At 44.3% G+C, this 21,395-nt stretch overlaps 2 protein-coding genes across 3 annotated transcripts; both read left to right on the forward strand.

The window, feature by feature from the left end:
• The first annotated feature begins 1,176 nt into the window (after positions 1–1,176).
• On the forward strand, positions 1,177–11,334 carry VPS11 (VPS11 core subunit of CORVET and HOPS complexes). The gene is made up of 16 exons (XM_066564477.1): positions 1,177–1,345; positions 1,697–1,845; positions 2,037–2,172; positions 3,207–3,370; positions 3,471–3,718; positions 4,119–4,320; positions 4,595–4,746; positions 5,698–5,884; positions 6,301–6,444; positions 6,926–7,114; positions 7,980–8,141; positions 8,615–8,754; positions 9,064–9,266; positions 9,845–10,016; positions 10,134–10,356; positions 11,056–11,334. Exons 1-16 carry the CDS (start codon positions 1,192–1,194, stop codon positions 11,218–11,220), a joined length of 2,790 nt encoding a protein of 929 aa, XP_066420574.1. The 5' UTR covers positions 1,177–1,191; the 3' UTR covers positions 11,221–11,334.
• A 189-nt stretch (positions 11,335–11,523) lies between these two features.
• HMBS (hydroxymethylbilane synthase) lies at positions 11,524–21,261 on the forward strand. Of its 2 annotated transcripts, XM_066564527.1 has the most exons (13): positions 11,524–11,671; positions 13,237–13,309; positions 13,974–14,023; positions 14,117–14,172; positions 15,284–15,361; positions 15,666–15,743; positions 17,196–17,271; positions 17,965–18,078; positions 18,604–18,642; positions 19,500–19,619; positions 19,849–19,902; positions 20,504–20,590; positions 20,807–21,261. In XM_066564527.1, the coding sequence occupies exons 1-13, from the start codon at positions 11,525–11,527 to the stop codon at positions 20,978–20,980; spliced, it is 1,146 nt and encodes a 381-aa protein (XP_066420624.1). In that variant the 5' UTR covers position 11,524; the 3' UTR covers positions 20,981–21,261. The 2 variants fall into 2 exon arrangements, 1 of the variants encoding a protein (XP_066420624.1); XR_010784923.1 differs by lacking the exon at positions 20,807–21,261 and having other exon boundaries at positions 19,723–19,902; positions 20,504–20,573.
• The last annotated feature ends 134 nt before the right edge of the window (positions 21,262–21,395 follow it).

Consider the following 21,395-nt stretch of genomic DNA (forward strand, 5'->3'; position numbering starts at 1 on the left):
AGAATTTCTGCAAGGGGCCAGAGGAGCACTGCAGATCCTGCTGGGGCTGTGTCTCATGTCTTGATGTCATCGAGTCATCCTGACTTCTGCAGCACAAACAGCCAGCAAGGTAGAAGACATTGTGTTTGCTGTGGTTCTGGTGGTTGGAAAGAGTCTTTTAAAGATGCTTTAAAAATCACCAGCAAAGGAGTTGGCAAAAGCAGGTTTAATGTAATAGTGAAAGCAGGGCAAAGTTCAGTGGCGAGGTTCGCTCTGCTGTGGCCTAGATGGTTAAAGCACACAGAGCAAAAGCAGGCTACACCCAATCTAAAACCAAAATCAACCCAAAATTATCGACATGGATGCTGGGGGAGAAGGGCCAAAAGAGGTAAGGATAGGAATGGATAAGTGGAGTCACAGGGTTCAGAGTCAACCCCCTTGCTCAGCTAGGCCCTGGACTTCACCAGTGGTTTATGCATAAAGGTTTACCAGCAAACCTAACAGCACTTAATTGATAGCTTAAGTTAAACAATTTAACAAAAGGTTAATACGGAATTTACCATAACAGTAACTAAGTACTTCAGATTGCAAACAATGTCCCACTTTGAGCAGCGCCTGGGGCCCTGGAGCAGTAAAAATGTACAGTTGCGACGAGATGAAATACTGCGTAAGTACATAAATGCCGAATGTGTTCTAATTTGCTGGGGTTACATTGAAACTAACTTACACATGTATTCAAAGGTATAGCTTTATTTCTAATATATTTACTGTATTGCTTTTGTTAAGCCAAGAAGATTAATCTGTGACAACACAGATAATTAATCATATTGCTGAGCTCACAGCAAATATCCAGATTTTATTAGTTCTTGTCCACATTTAAAGGTCAAGCCTTTTTGTATATACACTATTAATTGTATATACAATTATTTTGTATATACCATTATTTATTTCCCATTGGAGAGAGGCAAATTAAAAAGATTATATATTCTATACTATAATGCAAAAATATTACTGTAAAATGACTCATTTAAGGTTGCTGTGACCGTTCTGAGTTTTAAATTCCTAGCAGGCTCTGGGATTTTTTTCCAGTATGTATGTTCAAAATTCAAATTTAAATGTCTTGGCACGGCAGCTGCCCCGTCCGCGCGTGCGCCGCCCGAGGGGCGGAGACTCCGGTCACGTGAGGGGCGGGCACGCGGGGCCGGCCCCAACATGGCTGCCTACCTGCAGTGGCGCCGGTTCGTCTTTTTTGACAGAGAGACGGTGAGGGAGCCCTCGGGGCCGGATGGAGCCGGTGCGAAGCCTTTCGCGCTGCCCCCGGGCATCGCGGTCTGCGACTCGGGCCGGGGAAGCCTCGTGTTCGGAGATATCCTGTGCGGGGCCGGGTGCTGTGGCCTGCGCGGCTCTCGGTCGAGCCGAGGCTGCGTGGCAGGCGAGTCCTGGGCGCTGTCTAGCGCGGGCCGGAGGGTGCTCCGGCCTTGGGAATGCGGCAGCTTTCCGCTGTCGGCTGTGCTTTGTTTAAACGAAAACCCCAAAGTGCCGCTGGATGTGTTGGTGCTCCGGGGTTGCTCTGCAGAAGTATTTGCTGTAACTCTACCAGGAGTCCGCAAAAGTCATGCAGATTATTCAGATTCTTGTACGATTGGAGGTGTGGGGCTTTCTTTTTCTTTTTTTTTTTTTTTTTTTGGTCCCCTTATGTGCCTTAACTGTGATCTAAATATGGAAGGTCAGATTTGGTTTTTGCCTCGCTCCCTTCAACTCAGCAGTTTCCAAGCTTACAAGCTAAGGGTGACACATCTGTACCAGCTGAAGCAGCACAGTATCCTGGTATCTATTGGTGAGGATGAAGAGGGTATAAATCCTTTGGTAAGTTAAATGACGAAGAGAGGAAAACACATTTGTAATACGGTTCTTTCTTAAAGACTATTGTGATCATCTCAGTTGCCCTTTCTTACCCTAAGTAGCTTCTTCATTCTGGGTTCTATAACATTTTGATGCCAGGTCATGGCCTACTAATACCCCATGTTTTGCTTATGCCAGATCATCGTTGTTTGTAGGTGAAAGTCTGGAACCTGGAGAAACGAGATGGTGGTAATCCTCTTTGCACACGAATTTTTCCAGCAATACCAGGTAACAAGCCCACGGTTGTATCCTGCCTGACTGTCCACGAGAATCTTAATTTCATGGCTATCGGTAAGTAAAGCTGAACTATAATAGCTTAGGAAAAATATTACAGTCCTTACTGAGAGGCAAGGAACATGAATAGATAATACAAAAACCACCATAGATCTTTTTTCTCACTCCATCGTTACATTATCCTCACAGAGATACTGTGTGTCTTGTGCTACCATAGAGCTCAAGAACTAAATGTGTAAATTTAGCCTAAGTGTATATTTTAAACTAATAACTTTGATACTTAGAAGCATGTATTTTTAGTTGATGTCCTCTTTTCCCTGCCAGTTGGTAAGGCTACGTATTTATTGAACTTCGTACTAAATTTAGCTTCTGTTGGTACAGGAAAAAAATGCAAGTTTTGTGATACCTAATGTTACAGAGATACTTTTTCAAGCTTGTTATACAAACCTTTTTTCAAAGAAAAAAAGCAAATTTCCCTTTTTGGATTTGACCGTTCCTTGATAATGTTTCTCGCTTGACTCTTCTGACAGAATAAGAGCAGTAATATTGTGAGATTACAAGTGCTCTCAGCTGGCCTGGTCCCTACACTGAAATCAAAAAAGCTTTCCCTGTGTGTACAGTGGCTTTCAACCCTGGAACAACTTACAAGACTGGGGCTGTTGTCAAGCTTTGAAAACTGTGTGTTTTACTCTCGAAAAATCTCCCTCTGGTCTTTTTTACAGTGTGTAGTATGTTTTGAATAAGCAAGGGACTTGAAATTATAGTTATAATTGCAGTATGGGAGGGCCATTTGTAAAACAAAAACAGACAAACAAAATTAATCTGCATGTGAAGTTTGTGTGTGGAAAGCAAGTTAACCCTTGCTGATCAATGCTATCCTATGTACAGTTGTGTGGCAGCTCTGAACTGTAACTGGAGCAGTGGGAAGTGATTTGGCAAAGACTGACTTGACATGAGAACCTGTGGCAATTCCATTACTTTATACCATGCTAGTGAGCATGGTGTTGTTGCTGACTGGAGCTTCCCTAACTTATGCTGGATAAAATTTCAGGTATGTTGTATAAGTAATAGTTTAGTCTCTGCTTCACCAGGTTTTGCAGATGGGAGTGTTGTACTTACTAAAGGAGACATCACTCGAGATCGGCATAGTAAGACCCAGATCCTACATGAGGGCAGTTACCCCGTTACCGGCCTTGCTTTTCGACAGTCTGGCAAAACAACACATCTATTTGTGGTGACCACAGAGAACATCCAGGTGAGAAGCTAGTTGAAAAAATGTGACTCTGACTTGCAAATTCTCTTGGTTTCAGAGTCTAGTTCAGAGTGATCCCCAAACCCTCGAGTTTCCTCTGTAGTCTTATATGCTTTCAGTGAAAGACTATCCTCACCTGGAGCTGGACACTCATGGTTGTGGATTGCGCTGTTCATCTCTCAGTGACCCCTCCCAGGATCTCCAGTTCATTGTGGCAGGAAATGAATGTGTGTACCTTTACCAACCAGACGAACGTGGCCCCTGCTTTGCCTTCGAGGGACAAAAGCTGATTGTTCACTGGTATCGGGGGTACCTCATCATTGTCTCCAAGGACCGAAAGACTTCCCCAAAGTAGGGCTCCTTGAAACAGATGAGTTCTTTTTGCTCATGCAGCTTCATGCTTTTTCTCCTTCTCCTTCTTCCCTGTGAAGCTTTGCTCTTGGGGGCAGATTGCCACTCTGTCAGATGTTGAGGTTCATCCCGACCCATATATTGATTAATTTCCATTATGAGAGTAGCACAGTTAAATGTGCTGAATGAGGGGGATTTTTTCCAGTCCTATGAATTTCTCAGTGTAACAGGATGATGGAATTTGTGTATAAATACGTGGTGGTTTCCCTCAGGATCCACTTAGTTTAATTGCCTGAATGAACTCTGTTTGTCTTGCTTTCTATACATCCCTAGTTTGAAAAGGTATCAAGATTTCAAGTTATGTTCTTCTTCTTTTCTAAAACTTTATTCTGCTCTCCAGGTCAGAATTTGCTGGGAACGAGGCACAGAATTCAGACAAACAAGTCCTGAATATCTATGACTTGTGCAACAAATTCATTGCATACAGCTCAGTCTTTGATGACATAGTGGATGTCTTGGCAGAGTGGGGATCTCTCTATGTACTGACCAGAGATGGGAAGATCCATGTACTGCAGGAGAAGGATACACAAACCAAACTCGAGGCATGTAAATTTGTTTTCTTATTAGTCTCTGCCTTATGTCTGTAAGATTGTACTGGCTCTGTAGACTGAAAAATTGAACCATTCAGGTAAGTGAATTACATAACAAGTGACCGAATAGCTTTTCGGTATAGCCAGTGTTGTAAGATAATGGGTATGTAAAGGCCCAAGTGCACGTATGCACTAAGATGAAGAAACAACTTGTTTTCCACGTGTGTTTGAACTTGTTTTGTGGGGTGGTATTTCTCTCGTACTGCTCTTACCGTGTATTTAACAGATGCTGTTCAGAAAGAACTTATTTGAAATGGCCATTAACCTGGCCAAGAGCCACCACTTGGACAGCGATGGTTTGTCAGAGATTTTCCGTCAGTATGGTGATCATCTCTATAACAAGGGAAACCATGATGGAGCCATCCAGCAGTATATCCGGTAGGTGGGGGTCCTGTGGAGCTGTGATGTTGTAGTACAGGTAGGACTATCATAGGCCTTGATTTCTGTTTCAGCACAGGAATTAAAACAGTCCAAAACAAAAAAAAGTATGACTTGAGGTGAAAATTCTACCCATACAGAAAAAGACGTCAGTGAGACTAAAAGTCTTTTAACAAGTTGCTTGAAAAATCTCTTTGTACACCTTAGGATAAAGTTCTTCCCTTTGATCATATTTTAACATGAATAATGTAGGCCCACTGGGATGGAGTGGCGCCTGGTGACATCATTATAAAGAAGGGATCACTCTGTGCAAGATAGATGATGGAATTTCGCCATGTTTGGCAGTCTTCTTGGAAAGTACTCAAACAGTTCAATGTCAGCTTTAAAACATCTTGGGTTTTTTAAAACTAGAACTCAGAGCAGCCTTGTTTTGGGGCTTACTGAAAACTTAATGTTCAATTTTTAAAATGCCACAAAGTGGTAAATTATTGTGGAGCTGATGCTCCGGAGTCCCTGACATCCAGTGAGAGTCAGCACATCTTTTTACCTTGACTTGCTTTAACTGTCACAGTAACTGTGACTAAACTGCTCTATGTTTAGAGCATGAGCATTTAAAGCTGACTTTGAGTTATGTGACTGAAATGAAGGAAAATGTAGCTTTTGTTCTAGTTTGTTGTGCTCAGAGCCTAATCTGTCTTCTCACTGCCACCTTTAAGGGAAGATTAACTCCTTGTATGCCATCATGGTTGTCCCGATCAAGGCCTTTGTATCAGTGTGTGTGCAGTTGGGTGGTCTTACACCATAACTAGTTGTTGCTTCTGATGCATAGCTGAGTAGTCCCAAGAGGGTTAGTACCTGCTGAAGTTAAGGCTTCTCTGTGTTCTGTTGTTAATTTCTTCATTTATTTTGATTTCATGAGTATACAATATCTTGTAACTCTTCCCCTCACAGAACTATAGGGAAGCTAGAACCATCTTATGTTATTCGGAAATTCCTGGATGCTCAGCGTATCCACAACCTTACTGCTTATCTACAGATGCTCCACCTGCAGTCCCTGGCCAATGCAGACCACACTACACTTCTGCTGAATTGCTATACCAAACTCAAAGACAGCTCCAAACTGGAAGAGTTCATTAAGGTATTGGGTAGACATGGAATCATGCTACATTTTTATGTCATCATAATAATTAAAAAGTGGTTGTGGTGAAATTGTAAATTCCCTCCTCTATGACTGTTAAGAGAGAGAATAATGAATTTACCACTCAATACCCTGGTCTTTGCTCCTTTATTTCCAAGCTCTTGCTTACTTTCTCAGTTTGGTTGGTTTGCCATCTGGGTCTGGAATGTGCTTGCTTCTGCCAGTGCAACTGGCAAGCAAATGAGAAGTGGTTAGACTCCTTCCTTTCTGCATGGGTGATTTTTCTCTTGCATGAGAGGTACAATTTCTTGCATGATTGTCCCTGTTCATGTTTTCCTCCTCTGACATTAATGATTACTGCTTCTGGACTGTTAGAATTTTTCTGAGGGACCATCTCTTTGCTTTTGTTCTTGGAGACGAGTGAGAGTGAGGTCCACTTTGATGTGGAAACGGCTATCAAGGTACTTCGCCAAGCTGGCTACTACTCCCATGCCGTGTACCTGGCAGAGAAGCATGAGCATCATGAATGGTACCTCAAAATCCAGTTAGAGGACATCAAGGTGAGGAGACATAACTGCACATGTGTTCTTACTGGGGAGAATACCAAGTCCCTAGCCTCCTCTTTAGTGAGAATATAATTTCACTGACCTCTTTGCTGAGGATAGCATGCTGATGAGAACAGCCACAACAATACTTGTTGCTGTTGGTGTGTTGCCTTTCTGCTTTTGGCTTGTGTGTTAGACTAGATGGGGAAATCAGAAGATCTTGTTTTCTTTCTGATGTGGCTTTTTACAGTGCCCTTTAAGAGGAGCACTGTAAGAAGAGTGCTTAGTTGGGGATTCATGTAAATGTTTCCCCCAGGCTGTATTCAGTCTTTCTCCCTGAGGAGGAAAATGAGCAGGAATGGTGAACTAGGTGATAATTCAGAGCAAATGGTATTTGTGGCATACTCACAGCATGTCTTCAATGCTTTCTGTCCTAAGCTCAAAGTAGAGAGCAGAGGCCAGTGTCCTGTGATTGTTGTGTTGTCTGTCTTCACAGAACTACCAAGAGGCTTTGCGCTACATTGGAAAACTGCCCTTTGAACAGGCAGAGAGTAACATGAAGCGATACGGTAAAATCCTGATGCACCATGTCCCTAAGGAGACCACTGAATTGCTGAAGATCCTTTGCACTGATTACCGTCCCTCGGGAGGTAATGAAGGCCCTGGGATGCTAGAAGGAAAAAAGGTAGGGTTTGTGTTGACTGAGAGTTGTTGCTCTCCGGTAGTAACTTTGCAGTGAGTGCTTCTGCATACCTTGTGTTGCCATCCTGATGTTTTAGGTATAATGAGAATTATAACTTAATAAACTCTCCTCAGATGAGACCCCACCTGGAATACTGTGTCTAGCTCTGGAACCCTTAGCGCAGAAGAGACGTGGGCCTTTCGGAGTGGGTCCAGAGGAGGGTTATAAAAATGATCAGAGGGATGGAACACACCTGCTCTGAAGAAAGGCTGAGTGAGCTGAGGTTGCCCAGTCTGGATAAGGAGAGGCTTCAGGGAGACCTCATTGCAGCCTTTCAGTACTCAATTTATAGGAAAGATGAGGACAAACTTTTTTACAGGGCCTGTTGTGATGCTACAAGAGGTAAATAATTTTAAAGTAAAAGAGAGCAGATTTAGACTAGACAGTAGGAAGGAACTTTTTATAAAGAGGTTGGTGAAACAGGTTGCCCAGAGAATTGGTAGATGGCCCCATCCCTGGAAACACTCAAGTCAGGTTGGATGTGGACCTGAGCAACCTGGTGAAATGGAAGATGTCTCAGCTCTTTGCAGGGGTATTGGACTAGATGACCTTTAAAGTTCCCTTCACACCCAAACTATTCAATGATTCCATGAGAAGCCCCATTCTGATGTACTGGTAGTCCTAGAGGCAAGGGACCTCTTAAAGTTATTACTTGGGATTGATCCTTGATGTTGTCAGCATCCTGTACTGTGCTGTATCTGTCCTGTCTGAGACTCTGGAAACAAACATTTCTCATGGAAAGAAGGAAGGAAGCACTAGTGTGGCTTAGACTGATGTGGGCGCTTGTCTTTTTCTGACTGTTTTACAGGCTAATTCAGAGGAGTTCATCCCAGTCTTTGCAAACAATTCCCGAGAACTGAAAGCTTTCCTGGAGCACATGACTGAGGTGCAGGCTGACTCTCCACAGGGTGTCTATGACACTTTACTGGAACTTCGACTGCAGAACTGGGCACATGAACAAGATGAGCAGGTTTGAGCTCTCTCCAGCATTGTGTTTTGAGGGGAAAGATTTGGTGTCTGTGAGTCATATTTGCATTCCTGCAATGCCCTTTCCAGCTGGGCATTGACAACATGAGGCAATACATATGCTGTGCTGGACAAATAGCACAGAAATGGGAAAGCAGCCTTGTATGTGGGAGACTATTCCCTTCAGGATGGCTGAACTTGTTTTGTTTGTATGTCATTTAAGGACGGATTCCAGACAATACAGCCTCTGAGCAGATGGCTTGCCCACAAAAGTATCTTTACTTGCTTGCCTGGATCTGTGAGGATGTTGGCTGTTTGAGCAAAGAAAATCATGTCCTGTTTGCTTAAAAGGTTTAAAGAGCAAGTACCAAAACTAACCTGCATGAAAGAGCTCCAAATTGTCAGGTCACAGTGCAAAAGAGTGTCTATGTGGGTGTGCCTGGGTTCCTCTTCTTGATTTCTCCCCCTTCTTTGTAGATCAAGGAGAAGTTGCACAATGAAGCCCTCACACTCCTGAAGAGCGGAAGGTTCAAAACAGTCTTTGATAAGGCCTTGGTCTTATGTCAGATGCACAATTTCAAGGATGGTGTTCTCTACCTCTATGAGCAGGGCAAACTGTGAGTGTTACTCTTGTGTTTAGAGTCTTGTCCTTCCCCTCTTGCCCCCACTGCAGCGATTTCTGAGCCATAAATGTCTGTACCATTAATGCTAGTGACCTCTTTAGCATCTCAAGATGGGCATGGTAGATGATTGCTCTGCAGAAATACCTCACTGTTGAAACAAGGCAGTTACATAGAGTGAAAAAAGACTTGTCTTTGGCTTCTGTGTGAGTCTGGGGATTGCATGGCTGGGTGAAAAGCTGAGGTCCCTGTAAAACCTCAAAGGGCAAGATGGATTGTTGCAGCTGATGAGTCTTTCTCCCATAGTTTCCAACAGATCATGCACTACCACATGCAGAATGAGCAGTACAAGAAGGTGATTGAGGTGTGCGAGTTGTATGGCGACCAAGAGGCTTGTCTCTGGGAACAGGCTCTTAGCTACTTTGCACGGAAGGAGGAGAACTGCAAAGAGTATATTGCTGCAGTGCTGAAACACATAGAGAACAAGAATCTTATGCCTCCGCTGCTTGGTAATGACATATGACATTGAACCCTCAGCCTCCCCTGCCATAGAACCCCAACCCAAGCAAAAACCACAAAACAAACCACAAAACACTCCAACCCAGACTTGTTTGTAGTGCTTTCTGTAGATCAGACATTAGAAGAATCAATGAAATTGGAGCCTACCATTTGAACTAATAAGCTGCTCCATAGGGAAAAACAATGTCAGTCACAGCTCCTTAGTTAGGGAGAAAGATCTGCAGTATCAGTGAGATGTCTCATACATGATTTCTGTCTGTCAGTGTGGGGCAGTGCAGGGTGTGCTGAAACTCCTGTTGAGCCTTGGTGGAGAACTAAAATGCAATCCACTACTATATCCTTCCTTTGTCCCTTTTGGTCTGAGTTATCCAGACGTGCTCCCAGTCACCCATTTCTGGAAGAGATCAAATTGAAAGAGAATCTTTAAGTGAGCTCTTCCAATTCCATGAGAATTCCAGCTGTCTTTGCCTGTAAGTGGCCTGTCCCAGGAAAGCAGTCTGCCCTGGCAGTACAAGCATAGCTGCAGTTTTTGTGCTTGTGTTTAAACTAACATCTCAGTTGCTCTCAGTTGTGCAGACGCTGGCTCATAACTCCACAGCCACCCTGTCTGTGATTAAGGATTATCTTGTCAACAAGCTGCAGAAGCAAAGCCGCCAGATAGAGCAGGATGAGCAGAGAATTCAGAAATACCGAGAAGAAACTACGAGGATCCGCCTGGAAATTGAAGAGCTAAAAGCAAGGTGCAGGAATGTGTGCTGTCTTGTCTAGTCCTATTCAAGGACAGAACTGCTGTTTTCTTGTAGTAAGGTGAAGTGTAGTTTGTCTTTCTCACACTTCTCCATCTTGTTGTCACTCAGTCCCAAGATTTTTCAGAAGACCAAGTGTAGCATTTGCACGAGTGCATTAGAGCTTCCTTCAGTCCACTTCCTGTGCGGTCATTCCTTTCACCAGCACTGCTTTGAAAGCTACTCTGAGAGTGATTCAGAATGTCCTACTTGCATGCCAGAAAATCGCAAAGTGATGGACATGATCCGAGCCCAGGAGCAGAAGAGAGATCTGCATGACCAGTTTCAGCATCAGGTAGGCTAACATTGTCTATCTTATCAAGTTGAAATAAATACAGTTCAGATTCATTTATGGACCTGTAAATGGAGGCTGGTAGAGACAGGTAAGGCTTGAAAGTACTTTGTAAACAAGGTTATGTTAACTGGATAATGAGGCATTAGACCCTAGGGTGACTGCATTGTGTAAAGGGCACAAGAGTCATTGTTGGCTCTGTGAAGGTGAAAGAGACTCTGTCCTCACCTGACCCTCGAGACCTAATGGTCAGTGTAACAGCTGGTCAACAAGTTGCATAGAACTAATTAGGGAGAAAGGGAGAAGAATAGTGTGAATTGGAATGGGGACAGCACCAAAATGTGGCATCTACCTTGTGTTCCCCAAGGATTAATTAAGTGGTGAGTGTGTGAATGGGACGTTAGCTGGAAAATGTTAACACACGTGGGAACTAGAGCAGTTGAGGCACTCACCTTCCTGCTTAATTCAGTTGCTCATTACCTCAGTGCATGGCTCAGAAGTGGCATTGAAACAGGAGCTGGAATGGCCAGTGTCAGAAAATCTAGCAGGTTCTTCTGCTACACCCAGCCCTTGCGTGGACTGAGCAAAGAGCTGCCCTGTCCACTAAACCAGAGGCTTCTAAGTGCAGAGGGAGAAAGGAAGGAGGCTAGAAGCAAGATGCTCTGAAGGCTTTTGCTGATGCTGCTGCTTTCTGTCTGGCAGCTCAAGTGTTCAAATGATGGCTTCTCAGTCGTTGCTGACTACTTTGGTCGCGGCGTCTTCAATAAGCTCACTCTGATCACGGACTTGCCCTCGGGAAAGACCGCTACAACGATCGAGGCCGGCCTGCAGCGGGAGCTGCTTATCCACACCAAGCGCAGTACCTGACTCCAGGCCCTGTCCACACGCCCTCTCGTGTTGTACGGGGTCCCCCGTTGTGTCCTCGGCCCCCTGTATTTGGCTTCCCCCCTTGGCCCCCAAATAAAGCAGCGTGGTCGGGCAGTGCTGCAGCGCGGCCCTCACTTGACCGGCCCGGCCGGGCGGCGCTCCGGGAGGGCGGGGAGAGGGGCGGGGAGAGGGGCGGGGCCTCTGGGTGGGCGGGGCGGGGCCGCTCACGTGGTAGGGCAGCAGGGGCGCGGCCGCCGGTCACGTGGGGGGGGGCGGGGCTGCTCGGCGCCGAGGGCCGGAGGTCATGGCGGAGCCGGGGGCGGCCGCCGTGGGCCTGGGGCGAGCGGAGTCTGGCGGGGGGGCCGACGGAGCGGGCGCCGACTCGTTGCTGCCGCGGGAAGAGAACGGCGTGGATGGCAGAGCGATCCGCGTGGGCACCCGCCGGAGCCAGGTAGGCAGCGGCAGGACTGCGGTGCGGGGAGTGCCCGCCGCCCGGGCACCCTGCGGGCGGCGCAGGGTCTGAGTGCTTCTCGGGGCTGAGGAGCGGCCTCAGCTTCCTGAGTTCGCGCGTTTCCACTCCTGCTGTGGAATTCCGGGAAGAAGTTTGGAAAGCCCTTCCTTCGGAACCCAGGGACGGTCAGCTCTGTTAGCGCTGTCGTGGTGCAGGGGCCGGGGGCGACAGCGCGGGTCTCTTCCGGATCGGGCTGAGACCAACTTGCAGAGTCTGCGCAGCCCTTGTAGGGAAAACACCCCAATAACTGATGCTTGCAGCCCGCTCAAAGGCCAGGGAAGGGACGTATCCAGAGATAGAGAAGGTATCTGTTGCCAGCGGGCTACAGTAGGGAGGAGCAGCCTCGCAAAGAGAGATAAGTGACCCTCAGGCCTTTGCGCTGAGATAATCTCGTTCCTTTTGGTAGCACGTTCTAGGAAGAATTCCGTGCTGTCACAAAGGCATTTTACGTAGACATCAGGACAAGGGAGATAGCCGTGCATGTATACTATCTCATGTAATAACCTGAAGCTTTTGGGGCACTTTACAAAGGGAAGCAGCTACATACATTCATTGTACTTGTAGGGAACTGCAGTCCTGAGAACAACGTTAATTACCAAAGGGTCTTGAGCCCTTCGGTGGGAGAAAAGCTGAAACTCATCTGTAGTTGCTTGAGTCAGCTGCCGCTTGCATGTGCAGAAACATGATAAGCTAATGATTGTATTTTACTTGTTCCTGGTTTTCTTGTGCAATGGAATGTTCTTCATGCAGTTTACTGCTTTGAGATTTGTTTCTTGCTGTACATGATGATGTAAGCTGTTAATTTTGTGTGTGTGTGTGTGTGTTTGTAGAAACTCTAACTTGGTCTTTGTTCTTACAGAGGATAAGTAACTTATATTTGACAGTAACTGTGGATTTTTCCACCAGCTCAGTGAAATCCTACTGGCTTCTCCCAAAGCTTGCAGTATTGGTAAAATTCATACTCTTAGAGAAAGCGGGAGGCTTTAACCCTAACCTCAACCCCAGTCCAGTGTGCAATATGACTTGTTCTCTCATTGCTGAGCAACAGAATAATGGTTTTGTATACGTTTTCTGCCCACCTGCTGATGAGCAGTCATCATTTAGCAGTTGTGTTCCACATAGGTGAAACCAACAAGTGAAAGCATGAGAATTGTGATCTGTAGGTTTCTGTTGTAATCACTTTCCCTAACTTGATAAATTTATTGCAGTGTTTCATCAGTGGTTGCAGCACAGTAATGCTGGACATGGGGAGATGTTGTAGTGGCACTGTAGTCAATAAAATAAGTTCTTCAGTGAAGCGTTCTGGTCATGATAGGAGTTCACACAGTTCAAGGAGTTTGTACCTATGAGCGATTTAACTTGAGGAAACCTATTTCTAATGCTTTTGATTTAGAGAGAATGCACTGGTCATGCATGCCTGGCTGTGGGAGAGTGGCAAAGCCTCCTTAGCTACTGTATGAACAATGTGCTCTTTCTTTAGGACTTTGTTTTCTGCTTCCTTGTAGCTGGCCCGGATTCAGACCGATAGTGTCGTTACGATGCTCCGTGAGCTATACCCTGACCTCCACTTTGAGATTGGTAAGTTTTTTTTTTGGATGTTGCCCCGGGGTAGATGGCAAGGAGCAGGAGCCAGCGGGTTATCTTTGTGTGCACGAGTCAGGAGGAGGAGGTCTGTCTAAATTTATCTGAGAGTGCCATCTGAATTCAGTTCAGTTGTGTGGCTGGGCAACTGCTGCTGCTTGTTTCTTCTAGGAGAGATAGCTGGATTTCATAAGTCCTTGATGATTTAAGTGCCGAGTATGTGATGGGTATGGTGTTGTGTTGCTACATTTGCAAACTTTGTATTGTTTTGGCTGCGCCCTTCTGAGCATTAGGGGCATTTTCTGGTCTGGGGCTCAAGGCTTTCAGCAGGAATTACAGGAGCTCAGCCATGCACTGAAGAGAACTGCTTTACATGTGTTCACTGGCACTCCAGAGACAGACCATGGCAGTTTCCACTGGGTCAGCTCTTCCCCAGACCTGCCCTCTTTCACCTTGCTTCTGTTTTTGAGGACAGTGAAAGTCTCAATTTCACTTGTCTTAAGTGCAATGTACTTCTAGAAGTGAGCTGCTCTTGTATTGAGCTTGAGTCAGTCTTCACACAGTAGTGTGTGACTGCTCGTGGCATTTTGCATAGATATTTTCAGCCTAAGCCCAGTGCTTTTATCAAGCCTCACATTTTACCTGTGCTGTCTCTGAGCAGTGGCCATGTCAACAACTGGGGACAAGATCTTGGATACAGCACTTTCCAAGGTAAAGGATTTTCCTTTATTCAAAAACTAGTTGTATTTATGTTATATTGGCTGCTGCTTCTTTTGTGATTTATGTTGTTCCATTTATGTGTAGATTGGAGAGAAGAGCCTCTTCACCAAGGAGTTGGAAAATGCACTTGAAAGAAATGAGTAAGGACTTACTGTTCTGTCTTTCTCCTTAGCATTTGGTGCTCTTTGGAAATATTTGGCTTGCTGCATAGGTGATCTACTTTCCTTCAGTCCTCTCAGGCTAAAAAAAGTAATCCTTTGATAAGTCAAAAGGATTTTTCCCCCCCTTTTTTTCTCTCTACCCTGGGCTCAGGCCATGTATTTTGAAGTGGAGCTGTTGTGTCACTTGGTCTGCCCCAGTTAGGTTTTCTTCTGTTATTTGTGTATTACATGCTGTAATACACAGGGAGGATGTGATCTCATATGATTAATACTTATGAATATATTTTTTTAAAAAATACTTTTCTTACTGGTGGTAATGTATTGCAAAACAGATTTACTGTCATCCTATAAATGTTAAAATTTATTAACTTATGCAAGCTAAATGTGCAGGAGAATTTGACATGGGCAAATTGTGCTGTGTTCTGTGCAACTTGTCTCTACAAAAAACCTTGCTTCTGATGCCTGAGCAGAGAGAGACTAGTGCTAGTTTCATGGGTTTGAGGTGTTGGGGGAGTTTTGTTGTTATTTAATCTCTCTTTCTTTTCAATATTCTGAGGAGGGTTTCAGTGGTGCCTTAGTTATAAAGTATGTTTAAAAACAGAGGTATTCTTCTGCATCTCTGCCACATAGTTACATCATACTGCATTTTCAGTGAAGTTGGTGAACAGCTATTGGAGTCTCAAGTGTTTACAATTATGCTCGGTTCCTGTGTGACAAAACAGGTAGCCTGTAGTTTGGCTTGTTGTTACTTAAAGTTTGACTCGTGATGCCAACCCACATACTGATGCATTTTGGTACAGTGTGTCTCTGTGTGAACATCTCCAGCATCTTCCCCTCATTCAATGATTGTTTAAGTGTCTTTTGTCCCTGGCTAAGGGGAAAAGAGAGACAGAGAAAAGTGAAGTACCCTTTAAGGAGTAACACAAAAACTGTATAGTAATCCTAGCTATGGAATCCTGAAATTCTTCTCCCTTCTCCAATTAATTCCCAGAGTAGGTTCAAACTTTTCTGTAGGTGACCTGAAGGCCTCTGGTAGATCTGCACATGAGCTCCACCATCTGTTCTCTCATTACTATCCTCTAATTTTTAGGGTTGACCTTGTGGTTCACTCCCTGAAGGACTTGCCAACTTCTCTTCCTCCTGGCTTTACGATTGGCGCTATCTGCAAGTAAGTGTGGACATGAGACTTGATTCTCTTGAGAGTCTTGCATTTTATAGTGTTGGTAAAGGAGAGCAAAGGCCGTGTAGGTCCTGTGATTGGTCTCCAAACCACTGGAAGCTCTAGTGGAACTCTAGGGCTGCCCTAGTGTTCCATAGCTGGCAGGTGTGCTGAAAATTCTTGCTTGTACAGTGATGATGAAGTATTTTGGAGCTAGAGGTAGTTCTTTCAGGAAATGATAGCAGAACAGTTGACCTTACCAGCCTTCCTTTAAATGATCTGTCAGGCATTCTGCACTTGTATTATTTTGCAGAAGGGAAAACCCACTTGACGCTGTTGTCTTTCATCCCAAAAACTGCGGAAAAACACTGAGCCTCCTTCCTGAAAAGAGGTGAGTGGGAGAAGAAGGGGAAGACAGGTGTAAAAATAGAAGGGGTCAGTTGGTTGATATTTTCCATTGGCAAGTCAGTCAGCTCATTGCTTTATCCTGTAGCGGTTTTTACACTGCCTTTTGTGAGCATTCCACAGACATTAACGTGGACCCACTTGCTAGAAAAAGTAACACTGTCTCACAGGAGTGAGGTTCATCTCTCAAGTCACCCTTGAGCGGCAATGCTTTCTCAAGTTAGAACCTTTGTTGCCATGATCTCGCGAGTGAATTCCTGCTCCTTGGTGTTCCGCTTACTGCTAGGGAATGCATACAAGGCAGACGGGGTGTCTGGTGCAGCATTTTGGCTTTCATGGACCTGAACTGTGCTTCAGTTCTCACTCAGCCTCTTCTGATTTCTTCCTTGTTTTTGGCATCACTTTCTTGTGGTTTCTCTATTTTTAATGACCTGTCTTTCAGTCGAGATTATTGGAATCCTTTGTCCGAGACAGATGAGTGAAATTACTCAGATTAAGGTAGCTATTAGAAAGATGCTTTTTTATATATTAAAGTGAAAGAAATAAACTAGCCATGACACAAAGACTTGTGTTTCTGTGCATTTGAATAGCAGGAAAATCACATCTGGTTTAGGTTTCAGGTTACCAAAAGAAAGAAGCAGAAGGGCACATACTGATTTCTTCAGTCTCATGACCAGAGACAGGACTCAAGGAAACTGCATGAAGCTGAATCAGGGGAGGTTTAGGTTGGATATTGAGAAAAGGTCCATCACCCAGAGAATGGTTCAGCACTGGAACAGGTTCCTCAGGGAAGTGGTCACAGCGCCAAGCCTGACAGAGGTCACGGAGTATTTTGACAACCCTCTCGGGCACATCGTGCGATTCTTGGGGTGTGCTGCACAGGGCTAGGAGTTGGAACTCAGTGATCCTGATGGGTTCCTTCCAAATCAGCATATAATATGATTCTATGAAAAGAAGTGAACAGCATATGTCTTGAGAAAGGAAATGCCCAGACTTGCAATTTTCTGTGGTTTCCAGTTATATACTCAAAGGTCCTCTGCTTAATGCATTTCTCTCTTTGATGAAGTTCCCCTGTTTTAGTCACTTCATCACTTAGTTGTCTGGTTCATTTTGGGGCAGTGGAGTCTTTTTTCTGTGAAAAATATTGTCTTTCAATGAGGTTTCATCAGTCCTTGACAGTGGCTAGGGACTGCTCATCAGAAGCATATCCTGTGAATTGGCTCCTTGGGAGTTGCTTCAGACATGCTTTGTGCTAAACTTCACAGAGTGGTTTTCTTTCTTCTGAGGAGATACAAATCATTGACTGGTTTTTTGATCTTCATTTCAACTAAAAAAAAAAAAAGTTACCATTTGTTTCCTTGAATCCTCTGTCATATATGTGGCTGGAGGTAACTGTTAGGAGTGTTCTGGATTTCAGTGATTATATTTTTCCCTGCAGTGTGATTGGAACCAGTTCACTTCGGAGAGCAGCTCAGCTCAAGAAGAAGTTCCCTCATTTAGAATTCAGGGATATTGTATCCTTTCCTGGAAAGCCGTGGGAGCTGGGTAAAGCTGCAAACAGGAAAGTGCAACTTTGTGTAAAATCTAGATTCCAGGCTGATTTGTGCCACTTGACTTCAAAGAACAAACTCCTTCCTCAAAGGCTGTTCTCCACTACCCTGTGCTGAGGGGGAGGTAGCACTGTAGCCATTCTGTCCTCTGCTTCTCATGAGGCTGTGAAGAAGCAGCCAGCCTTGATCTAGCTGGGGGTTCAGCATACAGATGAATTGTATGTTTTGCAGTGTTTGAAAAACTGCATGATGGTGCCTCCCTTGTGTTTGTCACGGGCATGTGACCAAACGTTCCTGGGTTTCCAGTAACCCTGGATGTTGTTTAGACCACTAATTCCGTTAAGGGTGGCTGACCTGCTGAGAAAAGGCATTGTTACTTCAATCCTAGGAGCAGAGTTCTTTGCAGTGCAGAAGGAGTTGGGTGCTAATAGTGTACTTCAGTGGTGTACGTATCTTTGTAGAATCAGCGCTTGAATTAATATTCCATAATACTTGGCAAAATTCTATTTTAAGAAACAATTGTGCATATTTAACACTTTCAGGACGTTATTGACATTCTCATTTGGAGACTGTTGCATTCTGTACAGTCTGTAAAGACTCAACTGGTTGTAGGAGTGTTGTCTGGCTGTTTCTATGCTTGCTTAATCACTTCTACAGAGAGGAAACTTAAATACTCGTTTAAAGAAGCTAGATGAGAAGGAAGACTTCAGTGCCATCATCCTGGCTGCTGCTGGGCTGAAGAGAATGGGCTGGGAAAATCGCATTGGCCAGGTGAGGTGCAGCAAAGCAGAAAATACCATTCTCTGATGAAATACCAACTGTTTGACTTTCAGACCTTGTGGTTGTCCTATCCAAGATAGGCATGCAATCTCCTGACTCCATTGCCACGTTAGCTTTGATTTGAGGCACTTCTGGAAGGAGTGGTTGGGTTTTTTGGTTGGTTGCTTTTTCTTCATGCAGAAAGTTTTCATGTTCAACTTTGCATGGTTCAGTAACAGTTTGTAATCTGGTTGTCTCATAGCACTTCACAGCACTTGTGTCTAGCAATGCAGCAGTGTGCAAGGCTGAGATTTTAGTGATTAGCTAATTCACAAAGTGTTCCACTTCAGTTGATGGAAAGTGCATTATCTCACTTTTGTGGTGGAAACACTGAGGCATGGGAAGGGAGAGGTGATATTTCTTTGGTCTGACATGAAATCAGTTCATATTAGAGACAGGAATCTGGCTATCTGGCTTTTGTTTTCTATATTGTGAATAGTGCAACTTGAATTAACTCTTGATTTTACTTTCTTCCAGCTCCTAGGCCCTGAAGATTGTCTGTATGCTGTTGGACAGGTACTTTACAACTTTTGTTTCTTAAAGGGCACTGAAAGCCAGCAGCAATATGATATGAGTAGTTAACTGTGATGAAGACTTCTCATGTCTTGGTTATCAGAAAAGTACTTTGATCTCTTTTCTTGGCTGTTAAACTGTTTGAGGCACAACTTGATAGGAGACTGGAAGTCTGCTCTTCTACCCAGTGTGTTAGGGGCTGGTTCCTATCAGTAATAGAAAAAACAGTAAATGGGAAAGGTAAATCCATGCATAGCTACAGCGGGGCAACATGGCAGATATGGGGCAGGTTCTGGCAGGGTCAGTATGACCCTGCACCAGGATAACTGTGCAAAGCCACTGCAGTGTCTTTGGTCTGTGATGCTCCCTCCTTTGTGCATGGTGTCCTGACTCCTGCAAGGTGGAGCTGAAACACCCGCCTTGGAGCACATTCTTAGTGCTCCTGTTTTTGGGTGGGTGGACTGTTCTAGTCCATGCTGGCTGTGTGGCTGAGCTTATGCAGCTAGTATCAAACTTGCTAAACTACAGCTGGTGATCTGTTAGTGATTGCAAGTGACAAATCTGCACGTTCAGTCTGAAAAAGTGATTTTGATCATGCACTTGTCAAGTACCTGCAGAGTTCTAGAATGGTTTGAGGTGGCAGCATGATCTTTTAACACTTGCCTGAATAAGTCCTGATCCTCTGTTTATAGCAGCTATTGTCAGACGACCCTGCACCCAGCAGAGTGTATTGTAATTAATTTCTGTGAACATTCTTTTTCCCTTATTGAAAAGGGTCTGAGCCTCTGAGTTTTGTTTCATGATCAATGCTGATGTATGTAGTTGAAGAATTATATTTTGTTGTGTCTTTCTTCTTCTAGGGTGCCTTAGCAGTGGAAGTTCGTGCCAAAGACCAAGAGATACTGAATATGGTATCTGCCCTACATGATGCAGACACTGTGTTGTGCTGCATTGCTGAGAGAGCCTTTATGAAGCATTTGGTAGGTCTGGCACCCTTCCTCTGCCTGCAGCAGTAAATACTGCTCTGCTAGTTGACTTGATGCCATAATATGGGAAATCTGTTACACTTCTCTAAAACTGCAGAGTACTTCTGAATCGAAAAGGGCCAGAAGAGTGATGGGCAGGGTTGTGTGCAGCCTAAACTTTTCAGAGGCCTCTGCTTTGAATGTGTTGAGTAGGAGCCTCAGTGTCAGCTGCTTTGTGTTTTAGGAGGGTGGATGTAGCGTCCCTGTTGCTGTCAACACCCTGCTGAAGGATGGCCAGGTGAGGAGTACATTGTATTCTTCATTGATTATTTCTGAAAAGCTATTCCAAGTGTGTGCATGTTTCCATATCTTTTCCTGAAGCTAATTTCAGCAGGTAGATACCTATTATACTATATATACTGTTATACTGTATAGCCAGTTAGACAGTCTTCTGACTTGACCCTTCTGTGTTTGTGTCCAAAGCAGGAGTACAACAATGGGTCAGGCTACTGAAGCTGTCTTTCAGAAAATTCCCTTATAATATATACCAGACTCCCCCCTCCACCCCTCGGCTTATTTCCTACTGTCCTGAGGTCTGAAAGTATTGCTTTTGACCGTACCAAACCTGTTTTTATACAGTGGGGTGTGATTAAGGAGGTGGGAAACTAGAAAAAAACTTCAGCCTTTTCCTTGACAAGTCACATCTTCCCTAACAGGGATTACTTTTCTTTATACTTGTATTGTACTGCTATTCATGCTGATCCCACTGAATGACAAAAGCCCTTCCCAAGACGACAGACTTAGCTTTGTATATTGGGTGGGTTTTTTTAAAGAGGGGGTAGTTGGCTGCCTGTTTGTTTGTTAATGTGGTAATAATCCATTCTATATATTTTTCCAAGTTGTATTTGACAGGAGCAGTCTACAGCTTGGATGGATCTGACAGCTTGAAGGAGACCATGCAGACTGGTGTTAGTTATCCCCATCAGGTACGTGAATCATGTGGCTTCAAAATTCAAACCTGAAGCAAAATGACAAAAACTGGGCCTTTAGAAATAGACCATATTTGGTCTGGTTTCTTGTAACCTGTAACAGCACACTGTTCTTGAGGCTCTTCAGACTAGATTTTACCCTGTTTCATGGGTGTCTTAATTCCTTGCCTACTGTTTTCCTGCTGCCTTACTTTGAGGTGTTTATATTTGCAGAATGAAGATGGACCGAATGATGATGTGCAGCATGTTGGCATCACAGCCAAGAACGTTCCTGGTCAGGCCCAGGAAGCTGCAGAGAACCTGGGTGTTGAACTAGCTAGTTTACTTCTGAGCAAGGGAGCAAAGCATATCCTTAGCGTGGCAAGGCAGCTCAATGATGCCCGCTGAACCTGGGGTGTGGCCAAGAGGAGTGCTACAACTCTATGCAGCTACATAATGATCCTCTGGAGGGATTTATTTCAACATTCACACCAGTCTTACCTGATGTTCGGGTGCAAAAAACCTGAAATATGAAGTTAATTTGAGTAGTTTCTGCTCTTCAGAGTTTTCACCCCTCTACACATTTCTCTAAATTGTTAAGCATCTCCATGAAGTATTGTCAACAACTTCTGTAGCTAGAGAGCTAAAAGAAAAAATTTAAAATAAAAGCCTTTAAGTGTTCAGTTCCATTTAGGAGCAAAGTGACCATTGGGTTATAATTGGATACACAACTGTGCTGGTACTAAAATGCTGTACTGTGCTGAGTGCTTTTGGGAGGCATTATTTGGGCCTTTTCACTCACTGGATCACCGAAGGCTCCCGT

The sequence above is a fragment of the Molothrus aeneus genome, chromosome 22 (assembly GCF_037042795.1).
Source record: "Molothrus aeneus isolate 106 chromosome 22, BPBGC_Maene_1.0, whole genome shotgun sequence".
Taxonomy (NCBI): Eukaryota; Metazoa; Chordata; class Aves; order Passeriformes; family Icteridae; genus Molothrus; species Molothrus aeneus.